Source organism: Aethalodelphis obliquidens, unplaced genomic scaffold (assembly GCF_003676395.1).
Source record: "Aethalodelphis obliquidens isolate GAN/ISIS:26980383/991018 unplaced genomic scaffold, ASM367639v1 scaffold14, whole genome shotgun sequence".
NCBI lineage: Eukaryota > Metazoa > Chordata > Mammalia > Artiodactyla > Delphinidae > Aethalodelphis > Aethalodelphis obliquidens.
In genome coordinates, this window is record NW_020837958.1 from 26,161,503 (window position 1) to 26,179,649 (window position 18,147).

An 18,147-nucleotide genomic window follows, 5' to 3' on the forward strand; every position below is an offset into this window, starting at 1 on the left:
CAAAATGCGTCCAAGAGAAACTCTAGATGAGGGATAGGACCCTGATGGAAAGCCAGACCTTGGCTTTGGTCAACTTGGAAGCCCTGTGCCCAGCACGCCCTCAGGGCAGGGCAGACACGCCCTCATTCTTCAGTTCTTCCTCTCTTCCCCCCCAACCCCACTCCACCTCCTTCCATCGTTTGGGACTGATAATAATAGATCATTCACGGGATGGGCATGTGCTTCCAATTAGATTCTTTCCCAGCTAGTTCCTGTTTTCTCTCTCTTCCAGAAGTAAGCACATCGGGGGAACAAACACTAGATTTCAGGTTTCCTCCAAGCTCCCCACCCCCTTCCTTTCCTGTGTATGGACTTTGCATGACACTCAAAAAAAAAAAAAAAAAGGGATCCCAGGTTACCAGTGCAGTGGTGGGGGTAGGCCGTCTATCTGACTTGGGCCTCGTGCTGCTGGGAAAGCAGTCACTCTCTAGCAGCGTGCTATGGACTCATGTTTGTGTCCCCTGCTCCCCAAATACATATGTTGTCAACCCAGTGTGACGGTGTCTGGAGACGGGGTCTCTGGGAGGTAATGAGGTCATGAAAGTGGAGCCCTTGTGATGGGGTTAGTGCCTTGGAAGAAGAGACAGAGATGGGAGAGCTTGCTTTCTCTCTGCTCTCCACCATGTGAGGACACAGGAAGAACACAGCCATCTGGAAAACGGGAAGAGGGCTCTCACCAGAACACAACCATGTTGGCACCCTGATCTTGGATTTCCCAGCCTCCAGAACTGTGAGAAATAAATCTCCATTAAGTCACTCAGTCTATGGTGATGTGTAGTAGCAGCCTGAGCAGACTAAGACACATGCCTATGAGATGCAGTGATGAATGTAGGGCCCCCAGAACCAAGTCTGGGTAGCATGCTGACTTGTCCTACGGAGAAGCAGCTGCCCTGTGGCTTCTTCCTGCAGCCAGACGGATCCTGAGTTGGGCCTCCCCATGCGTAAGCTTTTTAGAAAAGTTAACTATTAGAAAAGGCACCCACTGGAGCCTAAGAGCGTGGGGCAGCAAGCAGACGTTCTGTACCTATTTGTTGCATGAATACAGAGAGAAATGCCGTCTGGGCATCCCTTTACCTTTACGTGAGAATTCAATGAAAAAGAAATACCAGCCATAATGAGGAGGAGACTCTGTTTCTGTCAGGATGCTACAAGGGCAACATGACGCAAAGGTCAGGAGGAATGGCTGAAACATGTAAGATTTTAAAAAGCAGCCTCACCGACCACGTAAGCACCAGAATTCAAGGAGGACGAGGGGGCGGGGAGAGAGGTAACATAGTGGTTAAAGTGAGGGTTCTGGGGTGAGATTACCTGGGCTCAAATCCTGGTCTTTCCACTTTCTGTGTGACTTTGCTAACTTACCGAGAACTTCCTAAATTTTAGTTTCCTCATCTGTAAAATGGGGATAATAACATGACCTACCGCAAGAATACCGATGTGAAGATTAAGAAAGATAATGTATTCAAACTGGCACATAATATGCATTCAATAAAAGTTAACTGTTGATACCTTTAAAACAGAGTAGATACAGGGATATAACTGGCGTTTGCCATTCCCTGAAACAGGTCCTGACAGGATGCGGCAGACGCCAAAGTGAGTCAAGAGAATTAGTCAGTGAGCAGCCCTAATTATTATTTTCAGGGAATTGAGGTGATCTGTCCATGGTACACATGGTACACAAGAGCACCCAGAAATAAAAATGACACATTGCCTTATTGCCTTGTCTCTGAACAACTGGATTCATGCCTCAGGTCTTTAAAACTCAAGAGAAAACCAATCCCACATTAGTAATTTTAATGACAGCACCAATAACAAAAAGCATAACACACATAAATGAGATGCAGGTGAGGTGGGATCAGGGCCAGGACAGAGCAGGGAGCCAAACTCATCATAAAACTACTATGGAAAACCACCTACAAACTCACCTCTCTAAATCAGAATGGACTTTGATGTCCAAGCAATCAAAGACAAAAAAAAAAATCAATGAAATGCAGAAACAATACGTACAACTCAACCTCACTTATCACTCACACTCACACACACACACACACACACCCCTTCAACAACCCCATGGCCACTCTCAACTCTCCAACACTGGGTCATCAGCCAAAGCATGTTTGGTTTTCCCAAACTGCAAACATGACATGGGGAGGGGGACCAAAAGGAAACGCAGCCAGAACAAAAGGAACGAGGGGCTGGGTTGAAACCATGCTTCGCGGGACACGGAGAAAGTCTAACCTAGAGATCTTTTTCTGACCCAGAGTGAAGCGGATGATTTTGCTTTGTGATGAGTCCTTGGAAGATGCACTGCATGATAGGAAAGAAAAAAGTGGAAGAGATGAGTGAGGGGAGAGAAGATGCATTAGACACGCAAATAAATAACAGGAGTCCTGTGATGATGGGAACGCCCCTGGGTTTCCCTCTGCCTGCTTTTTCTACGATATGCAGCCTTCTTTCTAGGTCTGATTTGATAAATTTCCAACATGAAGAAACTGCTATCGAGATTATCTAAGAACTTTTGTGGTTTTCTTTTTTTTTTTTTCTTAACTCCAAATCTCTTTTCTGGTATCAGTCACTATAAGGCCTTCTTCCACAATGACACTGAAGCCAGGGGTCTCAGACAAGTAAACTTTGTAGCTTTCTAAAGTATTCAGATGTCTCTATTTCACATGCTTGTTCTACCAGGGTGGTTTTTCGATGAGTGTCCTCAATAGCCCATAAAGTTGACTCTAAACAAGGGTGGACGTGGAGATGTTTTCAAGTTTTGCTGGTCTTGGGAATTTTTGCTCTCCATGGTATAAAGCAGTGATCATTTCAAGTCTTCTGAACTTGCTACATTCTGGGCTTTGAACCATAAATTTATGAAGAATCATGGTTGGACTTAATAGAAGGTTAAACTTATAAACTGCCTCATGAAAGACAGAAATATTTATCTTTCTCGCATCCATACATCTTATGCCACATTCATAAAAGGATACGAGGTGAGAAATACAATGTTAGTGTCATTAAACTTAGGAAGTGAAGGAAGAGACAGAAGTGAATGAATTAAAAAAAGTGATTGTTTGGATGTTTTCTACAAAGCTAAATATTGACAACATGTAGCACAGATGGAGAGGAATTTCATGAGGTGAAAGGTGGATCAAGTTCTCAGCCATCACGTAAATGAATGAGAAGAGCTGCAGGGTAAAAGGGAGTCTCTGTTCGGCGGCCATCACAGAGGAGTTGCTCTGATTCCTTCATGCCAATATCTCAAATTCCCTTGTTCAGCTTCTTATTAACAAACTCTCTTATTAACTCTCTTATTAACAAACACTACGGGAAAGCTGTCCAGTTTTAGTATTTGCTATCCTGAGAGGTACTGTATTTAGGCATGTTTGTATGTGGCAGAGTTCTAATGAAGGATCAACACAAACCTGGTATTTGGGGGTTGCATCAACATTTGACGTTAATGATCAAGGGTCTGAACCATTATCCTTGGGACTTTGGTTATCGAAGTCAGCATGTGGGGATAGAAATACAATGAAACAAAGCCAGGGAAGTGATTTTACTCCTCTTAAATTTACGGCCAGAGCATGAGCACGGGGTATCACATCTCTGGACCTTGAGAACAAGATTATCCTCTGGAAGTAAAATTAGAAACTATCAGTATATAATGGATAAAACAAATCATCTGCGAAAGTAACCCAATATGGGCCAAATACGGGATGAATGAGGACATACAGTAACTCCAGAGCCCAGTTTGTGTCACCACATTGCAGGGTCAGGGGGCCGTGATGGCAGGAACTACTCTGGAAAAAATGGATATAAAAACCTGGCTTAAGTGAGTTTGGCTCGTCTTTAGGTAAAGCATTTATTTTTTATTTTTAAAAATTGCTGGCTACCTCGCGTGGCATGCAGGGTCCTAGTTTCCCGCCCAGGGATGGAACCCCTGCCCCCTGCAGTAGAAGAGCAGAGTCAGTCTCAACCACTGCACTGCCGGGGAAGTCCCCCCAGGTAAAGCGTTTATTAATAGTAGGATGTTTTTTCTTACTTGGAGATGGGTGTCCTGACTGGAACATCTGGTTCTTTTGAGAAGACAAATGCTTACTATGGAAATGGATGCCTCAGGCTAGCACAGCTCAGTGACAAAAGCCCAGTGTTCCTCAACACACGTTCCTTGGAACCCTATGCAATGAGATGCTCTATAAAATGAGAAGAGTTCTGTGGCTCCGTTTGAGAATGCTTTCTACGCCGCCTTCTGAAGATTCCCAGTACACATGTGTTCCTCCCCCCACCCCAACCCCCCAGCTTCCTTATCTCAAGAAATGCCACCATTTTCCTAACCGCTCAAGCCAGAAATCTCGGCTTTCTCTGTGATTCCTCTCTCCCTCACTCTAGACAGTCAATCTACCTGTAGTTCTGTTGGCTCATCCTCCGAAATATCCTGAACTGGTCCATCTCCATATTTGCTCTACCACCTTGATCGAAGCCACTGTCATCTAGAGGACCACGGAAGCCTCTTAGCTAGGGTCTTTCCTTCTATTCTTGACCCTCCCACAGTCTTATTCTCCAGAGAGGAACAAAAGTGACTAAAAAAACAAACAAACAGAAAAACTGTAAATCAAATCAAGTCTCTCTCCTGCTCGACTCTCCAATGGCTTGATACCTTTAGAATGAAATATCAACTCTTCAGCCTGTAGAGCCATCACTGTGACCTCACCTCAAGGGCCACGGGACTACAGAACTCTAGGGGCCACCGGTCAGCCCTCTTTGCTTATAGGCTGCCTTTCACTTCACACCCCCTTCACCCACTGAACTCCAGCCACACTAGCCTTCTTTCTGCTCCTCCAAGCTGCCAAGTTTACCCCTACCCCAGGGCCTTTGCACCAGCTGCTCCCGCTACCTGATCTATTCTACACCCGCATGGACAGCTCCCTGTCATTCGTATTTCCACTTTGGTGTCATGTCCTCAGAGAAAGCCTCCCCTCAACTCAACCTAAATGATCAACCCGGTCCCTCTGATCCCATTATCTTATTGTACTACCACCATCGGATATTTCTCTTCCCCTTTTGTTTGCCTGCCCTCCTCCAGTAGGAAGTAGAGAGCAGGCACCTTGGCTATCTCATTCACCCTTGATCCCCCAGTGCCTAGGACAGTGCCGGGCACATAGAAGGCATTCAAACACTAACTGGATAAATGAATGCATATTGGCCGATTCAAGGATCTGAGTAGACCCTGCAGTAACAGTTATACAACTTAACCCAGAGGATTTCCCCATTTTTCCCCCTTAGAACCCTTCCCCTGCATGTTACCATCCAGGGAATAAGCACTCTGCAAAATGCAGTGTGGGAAATGACGTCCTGATCATTTAATCATCCAGGTCCATCGGGGATCTCCGATCAGAGAATGGCTCCCACCCAGGTGGTTCTTCAAGGCAAAGGTGCAGAGGCTGGCTGCCCGGCTGTCTATTCCTCATTGCTAGTCCAGGCATTCCTACTAGCCCACAAACCTCCATAATGGGAACTGGATATAATTAGATAATCAATTAGGGGCTCTGAGTTATATCACATCTATCAGTGCTGGTTTTAACACCACCACAATTGGGAAACAGCGCTTCTCCTGGGGAAAAAAAGCTGCAACCATCTATCTATAAGGCAGCTGCTTTGTTTGAACCACTTTGTGCTTTGCCTAACTACAATGGCCTATTCGGGGAACTGGAAAGAAAAAGCCATTACTCTTTAGCATATGTTCAATGAAATCAAGCAATCAATTTGATCAGTGGCATTTAGGTTTGATAGCTAAAGATTTATGGCTTAAAAAAACAATTATGGTGGACTTTTCTCCAGAACTTTACTATGAGTCAAAAACTTTCTAGTTCCTAATCCCCTCCTTCTTTTGTCATTGAAACAAATGTTGTACGAGGTGATCTTCTGCAGAGTTGTTTAGGAATGCATCTATACACTGTAACAGAGTAGATGGTAACTGCCCCAGCGTTCTGCTAGCGTTATCATTCTATGGCGAGTCCCTCTGGCAAGCGTGGGTCCCTCTGGAAACAACAAACAAAATCTAGGTCCTAATCCAAAAAGCAGAGGGCCACAGCTGACACTGCTACCTGGTCTCTAAGGTCAACAAAAGTCAGTCACATTTAATGGTAACTGCTCCCCATTAGGGGATGCTGGCCCTCTCAGGGAAGGGGGAATGCCTCTTTCCCTGCTAAAAACCACTGGCCATCTTTCTTCTGTGTTCCCAGTATTTCTCTTCTGGCAAAGCAGAGGCATCTGCTGGAGAACTTTTGCCTCCACTAAGGGAAATTACTTGCACATATAACACTGAACACCCAGCTTGTAGGCAGACAAGCAAAAGAAATTTGAAGTCTATTTTAGGGGCTGTTGATTGCCTACCAACCTGTGTGTGTAAGAGGCTAGAGTTCAGGCAGGAGCAGCTAATTAGCTCTGGCTGCTGGCGATTCTGATCTATAAAGTGCACATCTCCACCAGGCACATCCATTTCAAGGTCACGCTAATTCCCCACGAACTACCCGCAGTTCTCAGCACGGAAGAAGCGCAAATGACACACACGTCCGGCACCGGCTAGAATGTGGTCAGTGGGGCAGAAGACCCCTGAAAAGAAGCAGAAGTATCATTTGGCGAGGAGAGCCCACCTGGACTGCATCTCAGCTTGTGCTTTTGACGGCTGGTGTGGCGCTGGCTGGTGAGGCTGGCACGGGGCTTGGGGAGCGGCGGGCACCTGTTGCTGAGGAGCGCCAGCCTGGCACTGGGAGGGGGCCCCGGCCGCCGGGGACACGGCGGGCAGCAGTGGCGAGGGGAGGTGCGGCTTCTGGGGCTGCTGCTGCTGCTTGTACCGGGAGAGGCTGAAGAAGAGGCCTAGAATGGCCTTGAGGTTTCCATTCCTGATTTCTGCAAGACAGTGAAGAGGTTCTGGTTAGAGGAGGAAGCCTTTCTGGGGAGCCCTGTCTCGCACCCTTTCAAGAGGCTGCTTCAGCCCTCGCACGAGTTTTAATTCCTCTGGGATATGACAGATTTCCTGAACACTTAATTGGTGTCCCAGTCAGTTAAAATCAGGCCAAAACCACAAAGAAATTAGTTGATTCTCCCCACTGGGATTAGAGTGGATACCCGAGGCAAGCAGCAACTGGGATGTCTGGTGAGTGCCAGGGGGAAATTCTCAGGAAGGACACAACCGAAAAAGACAGAGTCCTGAGCAAGACCGTGCTTGTTCAGGACACAGAGCGAGCTGTCCAGGGACAGAAGCACTGAGGGAAACTCACCGGTCTCCACGCGGCCCTGCCCAATCTGTGCTCTGTACTTCAAGCCACCCAGAGTGAGCCAGTGGCTGCCGACCCACTCCCAAATCCTCGCCCTGCTTCGCCCAATCATCCTGCCCTCAGAAGGCTCTGTGTCTCTCTTGTCCATTGAATAAATAACTTGAAATTGGGGTGGGTGTGGGAATAGGAGATAGGGGTTGTTTCTATAAAGAACTCACACAAAAATTCTCCTATATTAAAAGAAATTTGTGCAGAGTGGGGCTAAGAAATTTTTTTATTCCAGATGTAATTTTTCCAATGTTAAAAAATGCATTTGCCTCGAGGCATGTATTAAGTGCTGCAGAGAAGGAATAAAATATTTATTCACAGGCAGAGACTGTGGATGCAAGGGTGTTTCCCCTTGGGCAATCCCTCCTTTTCTGCAGTTCTTTTAACACCAGATGCTGATGGCCAGGGTCTAAACTGACCCTGAGGGTAAAGTAATAGGGCCACGCAGCTTGGGGGACAGAGAAGAAGGAACCTAGGGGCTCCCTCAGCTTTGCTTCCACCCTTAGGCAGAATTTCTTTTTCTGAACTGGCAAGGGGGTTAGAGGGAGCGGGGTTGGAGGAAGGGAAGCCCCCCCTCCCCTGTGTGGGTAACACACACCTCCAAGTTAGCCCCAGGCTGGGCAAGAGGATGCTGACAAAGGAACCAGAGTTTCCTCCAAGGACCAGTTGAGGGGCAGAAGGCATGAATGGGGTTCTTTCAGAAACAAGCCCGATTCCCTGCAAGCCTGTCAGTGCCCTGGGGTGTGATCCTACTGATTAGGTCAGGCTGAATTACTTCCTGTTGGAGAGTTCCTCTTTCCAACCTCTGAAGAAACTGACAATACAAACTACTAAAATCCAACTTTCACCCTCTGCGCTTTGGGAGCTAGCATGTGCTGATTGTGGGACAAAAGCGCCAGGAGCCCAGCTTTCAGAAAACCAAAGCCACGAGTTGCAGTCTGTACTCTACCACTTACTAGCTGTGCAACCCTGGACAAGTCACTTAATCTCTCTGGGCCTCAAATGACAATATTGACACAGCTTGCCCCATCACACAGGGTTGCTTTGCAGATCAAACCAGAGCAGAGATGTGAAAGCACAACTGTAAACAGTCACGTCCTTCACTGGTCTTGGTTACTGTATGACCACAGCAGCCTCAGAATCCTGTAGGAGATTCCCATGCAGCTCCGGTTTCATGCCTTAAAAGTTATGGTTTTTACCATGTGACCTTATAATTTATCATGCAAATTACATCATTTTTGAGAGTGGGAGGGAGACGTTCTTGATTACATTAGGAAAACAGGTGTAAGCCAGGGCTGACTTGGACAAGTCAAGATGCTCGTAAACCACTGTGTGCAATGCAGGGAGCACAGAAAGTTTCCCCAGATGTGGGAAAGTCCCCCAGTTTCTTTGGGTAGCTCAGCTTTAACCCGTCAGCTCTGCTTCCTTCTCCATCCTAAGGAAACCAAAGGAGAACACACCTGTGGCCTGTTCCGCTTCTGCTTCTAAATGTTCTGACAAGGACACCAGTGTCACAGAGTATGAAGCTGGCTGGGATGATTCAGTTTATAGATGGAGTTTTTGTAAGATTCAACCTCTGAGCCTCAGTGTTCTTCTTTAAGATGGGCATTTTCCTCACGGGCAGATGGAGGGTAAAGGGACACACCCCTGGGCCCTTAGCTGGACAGTGACAGGAGGCAGGACAGAATCAAGAGCTGGCGTGCAGGTGACGACCTGTTAAGGAACTCGGGAAAACAATTTCCCCTCAAAATTGAATTCCCTGAAGGGTGAAAACAGAGCTATAATCATGACAGATGAAATCTATGTAAGATTTTAGTGCCTTTTATAGAGCTACTACTAATTAGTATGGATCAAGAGAAGCTTTTTACATACACGATCCCATTTAATCCCCACAACCGGGAAAATGAGGCCTATTTTATCTCCCTTTTACTTAAGGGGAAACAGGCTCAGAAAGGTTTGCAACCTCTCCAAGGTAATAAATGCTGGAGCTGGGATCTGAATCGAGGGTTTCCAGCTCAAAGCCCAGGCTCCCAACATGGTGTAACCAGGCTACTTACATACCCATCATGGGTCGTGTATTGAAAAGCACACCAGATAATGTTTTATTTAAGTTAGCTCATGGCCATATAAGGATTCTTTATTCTCCTTCTAGAAGTATTCTTGTATTATGGGATGTGTCAAATATCCCAGAATACATTTTTTTAAAAACCATGCAAGAAAAACAAAGAAGGGAAGAACTAGCAATTCAGCATATCCAAGGGCTCAGGGGTTGCCCCCTGCACAAAGCAGGCATATCCACATCGGGACCCCCTTAACCTACCTGCCCATCCCAGGGCAGATGAATGGAGCTGGCTCTGTCATATTCTCTCCCTGCTGTGGATGTTCAGTCATTTATTGTTCATAACTGTTCTACTATTCCTGAAAGCATCTTTTTATTTGTGACAGAGCGCGGTGCTCTCATAAATACACTTTTTCTTAGGAGAAAGCTTTTTTTTTTTTTGAGGTAGGCGGACCTCTCACTGCTGTGGCCTCTCCCATTGTGGAGCACAGGCTCCGGACGCGCAGGCTCAGCGGCCATGGCTCACGGGCCCAGCCGCTCCACGGCATGTGGGATCTTCCCGGACCGGGGCACGAACCCATGTCCCCTGCATCGGCAGGCGGACTCTCAACCACTGCGCCACCAGGGAAGCCCAAGAGGAAACATTTTTATTATAAAGATCACTGATTGTTAGAGCCACAGAAGCCTTGGGTTTGAATCTCTCTAGTCCATCATTTATGGACTTCAAAGTTTTTCCAAGAGTCAACCTCTCTGAGCCGCAGTTTTCTTCTTTAAAATTGGCATATGTGTGCCACACCTTCCCCACAGGGATGCTATGAGAATTAACAGAGGATTAATGAGAAAATAAGGGCAACGCACCTAGGACATGGCCTGACTCTGTATTTCCCTTTTGGGTTCAGAAAATACCGTCACTGTGCCTGCAGCCCCCTCAGAACTCAGCACGGAGCTCTTCAACCACGAGATAACTAAGAAGCCCTTCTTCTTGCACATCCCCTCCAGGCCACAGTCACAGGCGTCAAAAAGAAAATCAACCATGATAATCTCATTTTACAGAAAACACAGTGGTCATCTTTTTAAAACAAACAAACAAACAAACAAACCAGCTCTACTGAGATACAGTTTATGTCCATAAAGTCAAGTGTGTGATGAGTTTTAGTAAGTTCAGTAAATTCTAGTTTTAGAATATTTCCATCACCCTAAAAAGTGCTCATCTGCAGGCAATTCCCAAACCCATCCCCCAGGCAACCTCTGATGTGCTGTTTCTATGGATTTGCCTATCCTGGGCATCTCCCCATAAACGACAATCATGTGATGTGCAGTCCTTTGCATCTGGCTTCTTCCGCGGGGCATCATGTTTTTAAGGTTCATCCAGGTGAGAGCGTTATCACTAGTTCATTTCTTTATATTGCTGGGTATTATCCCATTATATGGATAGACCACATTTTATCCATTCACTAGTTGGCGGACGTTTGGACGGTTTAATTTTCTTTTCAGAACACAGGACTCAAGCGTGGTGAATGCTCTGTTTGGGAACGAGCCACACAGTTTATGCCATGGGTGGTCCAAAATAGCTAGAATTGTGTTCTCTTCCTATTTCCAAATGGCATTTTTCTGTGTGCCACGAGGCCTGGTAAGCTGGCTCCACAGGCTGTCTAAAAACAAAATCCACCAGCCCACAAAAATGTTCCCCTCATGACATTTCCCGAGGCTTCGGAAAAAGAACATCATTCTGTTTCTGATCAACTATCCTCACCCTCCTGATTTGTACAGAAGGAAATAACTGTAGACCTAGAGAGATATGACTTGTTTCAGGAGACATGAGCTAGGCTGGTATCTAAACCAGCATGAGAACCCTGTTCTTCTTTCTCTCCTATGGCTGCACCCACGTAAACTGCAGAATAAACTACATGGGCCATAGTCCAATTTCCACTAGAATTCAGTATGGCGTGGATTCTGAACCTCCTTGTGTTCTGACTGATCTCCGTAACCACTGGCTGGCGCTAATCTGCATGGATGCTATAGGGGGGTGTTGGGCAAGAAGGGAGGATAATAGAGTTATTCTCTTTCAATATTGTTTAAAATAAACCTCAGGCCTGCTTTAGTAAGGCGTAATCGTTGGGATAATCTAATACAAAGAAACCTGCTTTGTAGGAAAGGGATTGGGAGCCAAAGGGAAGGCTGCCTCAGACCACAGTCTCAGAATTCCTATTCAATCCCCTTAAGCCACGGTGTAAGGTCACCGGGCTGATTCCGGATTGTGGATTCTATGGCATTGCTCCTCCAGCTGGGCCGTCTACATCACCCACATTCAGCATGTAACTTTCCACCCCACTCTGGCAGCCCTTCTGTGTACTGCTCAGCAAAGCCCCTCAGCGACTCTGCCCACAGGGGAGGTGGATGAGGGGGTGGGAATAGAGCCAACAGGGCCCCCTGCCGGTGAAGGACAGAAATGGCCCCGCTCACCGCCAAACTCAGGTGACGTGGGTAGAGAGAGATGGAGACGATCTACGTGCTGCTTTTACCCTGTCCAGAAAAAGCTCCTGCTTTCTGGCTCAGGATGAAAGGAGGAGACAGCTCAGCATCAGGTCTCTGGCCATCAGGGCAGCAAACCCAGGTCTGAACTAATCAAGTCGGCAACCGATTTCACTCCTAAAGCACATACACCCTGTTAGAGTCAACTGGAAGCATCTTCCTGCCTCTGTTTCTCCAAACTGGAAGATGGATAAAAAGCTAGTCCTTTGTTCCCATATTACCTATGCCCCAACGTCTATCTAAATTTCCCTTCACCTTCCTTTTCCGATTGGTGAAAGCCTATTCAACTTGTAAAACCCAGAAGAAACATCACCGTCTCTGAGAAGCCCCTGCCTGCCCCAGGCAGAGCTGATCGTAGCCTTCTTTGGGCACCACTGGATCCTGTGCATACCACCAGCACAGCTCTCTCACGAACTGGAATTTAAAGCTAGTTTTGTATGACTAATGTGACTCTCCGTGTACGCCGGTGCCTAGCACTGTGCCTGGCATATAGATGTGCCCGGCAAATGCGTGCTTAAACAAATAGGATATGTCTTCACCTCCAGACCTCCGCTTCCCCATTACAGGAGGATGGGCTCAGGGCCAGGTAGCGCAAACCCCAGGTGTTCTCAAAACTCCCAGAGATAAAGGCTATTCCTCTTCACAGGAACAGGTTTACAGATGGTTGTGACAGGTGGAGTGAGGGGTTGAGGTGATCTGGAAAAGCACCCCGGGCAGGCTGAGGCCCAAGCTCACAGGACTCTGGCGAGTCTCCAGGAGCAAGCGGATGGGTCCGATCTTGGGGAACACGCAGGGGACAGGAAAAGCCCCAAACCAGCAGCGTCTCCACGGGGCTCACCTGGGCCTGCAGCCCCTGCTCGCAGGCATCAGCTGTCTGTGCCCTGGAACAAAGGCTCCCTGTGGCTCTCTTGCAGGCAGGCCAGGACAGGGCCTGAGCTGCTGAGATGCTTCAAGGACAGGTGCACACACCCTCCCGGGTTCCAAACCTGGCTTTAGTCCCTGGGAAAGGGTGGAGATGTGCCTATGAGGCTTTCCAACCGCTGATTTTTTTTTTTTTTTTTAAATCAGAGGAGGAGCCTCAGGGCAATCAATCATCTTCAAAAGGAAAACAAAGAGCATTAAAATTACATGATTTCTCTCGGGTGTCCGTGGTTGGGAAACCGGCAGTCCGGGCTCCTGGGCCGAGGTTCACGATGTCGGAGAAGGAAACGAGGCAGAGCGGAGGCTCCCCGGAGGCCAGCGGAGTGACTGTCAGCAACATACAGGAACTGATACGGCGCAAGGAGGAGATCGAGGCGCAAATCAAAGCCAACTATGACGTGCTGGAGAGCCAAAAAGGCATCGGGATGAACGAGCCACTGGTGGACTGCGAGGGCTACCCCCGGGCAGACGTGGACCTGTACCAAGTCCGAACCGCAACGCACAACATCGTCTGCTTGCAGAACGATCACAAGGCGGTGACGAAGCAGGTGGAGGAGGCCCTGCACCAGCTGCATGCTCGCGACAAGGAGAAGCAGGACCAGGACCTGGCCGAGGCCCGCACGGAGGCCATGAGCCACGGCCTGGGCCAGAGCCAGGACCTCAGCCCTGTTCAGCCTTCGCCATAGCGAACAGCATCAGCCCTGGCTCCCCTGCCAGCATCGCAGGTCTGCAAGGTGGATGACGAGATAGTGGAATTTGGCTCTGTGAACACCCAAACCTTCAAGTCCCTGCAGAACATTGGCAGTGTGGTCCAGCACAGTGAGGGGAAGGCCCTGAACGCGACAGCGAAACGCAGAGGGGAGAAATACCAGCTTAGACTCGTGCCAACACGCTGGGCGGGAAAAGGACTGCTGGGCTGCAACATTATTCCTTTGCAAAGATGATTGTCCCTGGGGAACAGAAACAGGCAAGCATATTCCCTTGCCCCAGACTTGGGTCTAGTGGGCATTTCCTCCTCCTCTTCTCTTCCTGAAGCTCAAGGATCTGCAAGAGGCTGGGGGCCTGAACTTCTAGGTGGCGGAAACGCTGTGGCCTCCCAGTGTGATCTCTTGGGATTAACACGTTGCTAAAAACTTGATCTGTGTGTAGCATCTTTTGCAAATTAGGCCACGGCCCTACATGGGAATCCTGTGGACTGTGAGCAAGTGGGCGGGAGTTATTCTGGTAGGTGCTGATGCGACTTTATTCTTCTAGAAATGTTGTTTTTTTCCCCCAAATAAACAGTTTTACAGTGTTAAAAAAAATACATGATTTCTTTAAACACTATAATGATTTTCTAGTAGTTATGGGGGTGGTTAGAAGTGTAGATAGTGGTGAGCAGTATAAAATACCAGGACTTGAATCAGCAGATGTGAGTAGCTTGATCACGGCTGACTCTGTGGGCCTCCCTTTTGCCACATGGAACAATCTCTTTGGGCCATAGTCTCCTCATCTGTAAGATGGGGTAATACGAATACTGATCTCGGAAGGTTGCTGTGGGGGATTAAATAGGATATAAACTAAAATGTGTACAACACTTAGCCCAGTGACTGTACATGGCGGGTCCTCAATACATGATTTCCACTCCTATAACTTAACAGTATGTCAAATGGAGGTACTTCCTGTAGCCCTAAAATTGTGAATAAGGCCCATTTGAGGAAAACAGGCTCCAAGTACCCTTGCTTTGTAAGTTCAAGGAACTGACAGAAGGACCAGTTACCCTCCCACGAGACAGCACTAGTCCAGAATTAGTCTTACAACCAAAGACCATCACCACCAGCCTCTACCCACTGCACCCAAAGTCAATATAAGAAGATCCAGATGAGAGAATGTCACTGAGGTTGGGCGTGGGTGGTCACGACTGATGATCACAGAGACAGGATATCTCCTCCCCTCACCAAGGAACAAGACAGTGGGGTCCTTGCACTCCTTGAAGTCGAGGGAGTAGAGGCTTCAAGAGAATAACTCCAGGTGGTGGTGGTGGTGTTCTAGTGCCCAGCTGGGACACCTGCTTAGCAGGGACCTGGCAGATCTGCCTGTTTGCCACCTAAGCTGGGGAGAAAGAGCTGGAGAGAGATTGTATGGCGGGGACTTCCAGGTGACAGGAGGCCTGTTCCATCACTACAAGTGGAAGACAGAGCCCACACATTCCTGCTGCTCTATGGTGGGTGACGCAGGGACTGTGAGACCGAGGCCTACGGCCTTACCAGGACCACCCTAGTGTGGGGACGAAGAGGGGCCTGAATCAGGGGGATGGAATGTGACTGCTACCAGCTGGGGGTGAGCTAGAAGAGCGGTCAAATCTCACAAGAGACTACTGAGGCCCTGGGAGCAGCATGGGAGTGAGTGCTGGTCAGCAGGGCATGCAGAGACCCCCAGTGGGGACAGTGGCAATGATGGCCCACCAAGAGGAGGGCAGCAACTTCATCCCCAGCAGAACTCTGCTGCCTCTGCTGCTGCCCCAATCCTGGAGGCTCAGGCACAGGAACGAGGGAAGGGAAAGGAGGTCAAGTCATCACACCCCCCAGACCCCCTCAACCTTCCAAAGCCATCTGTACTGGGGGGCACCGGGGAAAAGAGCTTTGAGTCTGAGACTGAAGTTTAAAAATGAACAAGACTGAGTCTTAAGTACTGACATAATCTGTTCTAATAACTGCACAAGACTGAAGGGAATGGGTTCTGGCCCAGGTATCATTAAATGAGTCTCAACCAAGCAGGAAAGATGGGGGTCAACATAGCACAGGTGGGGGCAGTTACTGAAAAACTTACCTCATGGTTATACCCCAGTGACTGATTCCTCAACACACTGGTTCCAGTCTGCTCTTCTCTGCTCAGACTCACAAGGGCCACATCCCACCACCGACCAGGGGGCTGGGGCTGAGTCTGTCTGCACCATATGCCTTCATGGGCTGCCCAGCATCTTCCGAGACAGTGTTCCAGCCAACAAAGGTTCTAGATCTTTTTTGATTTCTTTCACCCGTACATGGCACGCCCACATTTTATCCATCTGCCTTCCCCAAAGACACCATGAACAGGAGCTCCGAAATCACAGACCTGGGTTCCAATCCTGGCCCTGCCACTCACTCACTGCGGGCTTTATAACTTCTTCCAGGGAAAATTTCCTCATCTGTAAACTCAGCACATTATAAATTCCAACGTCAGTTGTGAGAGCTGGAGCTGATGCAGATAAAAGCCTTCAAAGCACAGTTGGTACTTATTCATTCAACAAATATTTGTTGAGTAGATCCTCTACGCCTTAAGGTATAGAGAAGATGGGGCAGGGGAGAGACAGGACAGGCAGAAGGCAGGACAATGGGTAGACAGATGGCAGGGTGGCCAGGGGCACCTCCAGGCCACATGAGATGAAGCTGGCCTACAGAGTCTGCATCCCCTGGAGCCCTTTCTGCTAAGCGTGACTTGTAGGAGAGAAGCCCCTGCTGATGCTCTGCTGCGGGTGGGGTGCACAGGCCCGGGATCCAAGCATGCCCAGGACCTAGGAGGAAGGTGTGCCTGCCACTTCCACCAGCATGAGAACTCTCTACCAGGAGGAAGCAATGTGTTCCTTGGAATAGAAATTTGCATCTCCCTACCTCTCCACGGAAACACCAACACCAACCCCTCATGCCCCAGCGATGCGCATGCCACATGCCATTCAGCCTAGATCTCATCCCCCGGAGGAGGAGGGCCCATAGCCCAGAGCAAAGGAATCCTCCACGGACCCTTCTCTCAGAGCTGAGATTAAGGCTGACCACCGAAAGCTGCCTCAGAGACCTCTGGAAGCAGTGTGACCATGTCTGACCCGGGGCAGCCCCAGCCTGTTAGAGGTCCCACTTGGGGAATTCCGTGCAGAGACACGAGACACCAATAGCGGCCGCCCACTCACAACACTGGAAGAGACTACAGTCCAGAAACACAGCCAGGAAAACCAAGCTTTCACCACACAGCAGAGCAAAGGCAAGGAACAGGCCCCCAAAGGATCACGCTTGCAAACCTACGCTACACTGGGCTGCGTCCTTCCGCACCGCTCCCCGCCTCCCCAGCCCTAACTACCAGAGTCAATGCTAACCAGCAGCTCTGCAAAATGCGACCAGGATAGGGAAAGGGCCTCATCTGAGGCCCATGCTGCTCTACCTGTTCTGGGAAAACTGGAGGAGGTGCAGCCTAATGAGTTTGGGAGGATGCTGGGGCCTATGGCCGCTCGGGAGCCAGCAGCTGCTTGTATTTACAAACAGGAGAGAGACAGAGCAAGTTTCCAGAGTGAGCTGTTGCCCGAGGAAGCTGAGAATTCAGACCGGCCATCTCCAGACCAACACCTAATGAACAGCGAACCACCAGCCGACGCTAATGTGCTAATTAGCCACGAAATTGGAGTTAATGAAAAACTAATCACGATGTCAAGATGGAGCACCTCATTAATAAATCACATGCTTTTTTTTTGGGCGGGGGGGAGCTAGGAAAAGTGCCGCTTCTTCTCATAAAATTAAGAGAAGGATTAGGCATTTTTCCCTGGGAACTTGCACAGTTTAAATATGCTCCGTGGTTAAGTGTTCTCTCTCCCACAGATAAGGCTTGGCTTGATAATTAACTAAACTGCCGGTCGCGTGAATAAAGTCGGTGCTGTTTGATGAAGCCCTTCTCAAAGAGAAGCAGCTCCGTCTTCACTGCTCCCTCCGTGTCTTGCCGACAAGGCTGGCACAGCTGGGTCGGCACTCTCAGAGATCCCTTAGGTTGTCAAAAGGTTGGCATCGTCAAGTGCAGACAAGCATCGAGTGGCCTCAAAACCCGCAAGAGACAAAACCGGAGAAGCCCACCAGCACCCCTTGGCTTAACTCTAAAAACGTCATCAATAGGTAACAGGTGGGCATTTCAAACGATAAAGGGCAGCTTTATGACAAGTGCTCAGACTCACCTTCTGCAGACAGCCCCTGGATGTTTATTCCCTTAGCCGCCAGGAAATTCAAGCAGGCATCTATGTTTTCAATCTGGGGGGGGAAAAAAAACCAATATACACTCAATAAATGTTCAGTCTTCTCCAGAGCCATCTCTTATTAGGAACAAAAGTCTATGTCAGCGAGAGGGTTCATTGTGCGTTTGCTAAGGTTCTCAAAGAGGAAAAAATGACATGAAAACACCGGATGGATAGATGGAGGCAGGTCAGTACTCTCCTTTGTCTGTACTTGCACAGGAAAAGGCTACCTAATATGCCAACCACACGCAGCGTCAGAAGTCAAGGCCTTGGATTGCTCA

At 48.4% G+C, this 18,147-nt stretch overlaps 1 protein-coding gene and 1 pseudogene across 13 annotated transcripts in view; one reads left to right on the forward strand and one right to left on the reverse strand.

The window, feature by feature from the left end:
* NAV2 (neuron navigator 2) overlaps positions 1-18,147 on the reverse strand; it is an 856,213-nt gene that overhangs the window by 217,762 nt on the left and 620,304 nt on the right. For all 13 annotated transcript variants that reach the window (XR_003434512.1, XM_027115202.1, XM_027115201.1 and 10 more), the window contains 2 exons: positions 17,810-17,882; positions 6,678-6,933 (listed from right to left, as the gene is read on the reverse strand). Coding sequence is in view for 12 of the 13 variants with exons in the window: in XM_027115202.1 (XP_026971003.1) it covers positions 6,678-6,933; positions 17,810-17,882 (329 nt within the window). In the remaining variant the exon portion in view is untranslated. The remainder of the gene's footprint in view (positions 1-6,677; positions 6,934-17,809; positions 17,883-18,147) is intronic.
* On the forward strand, positions 13,111-14,158 carry LOC113624921 (26S proteasome non-ATPase regulatory subunit 9 pseudogene; annotated as a pseudogene).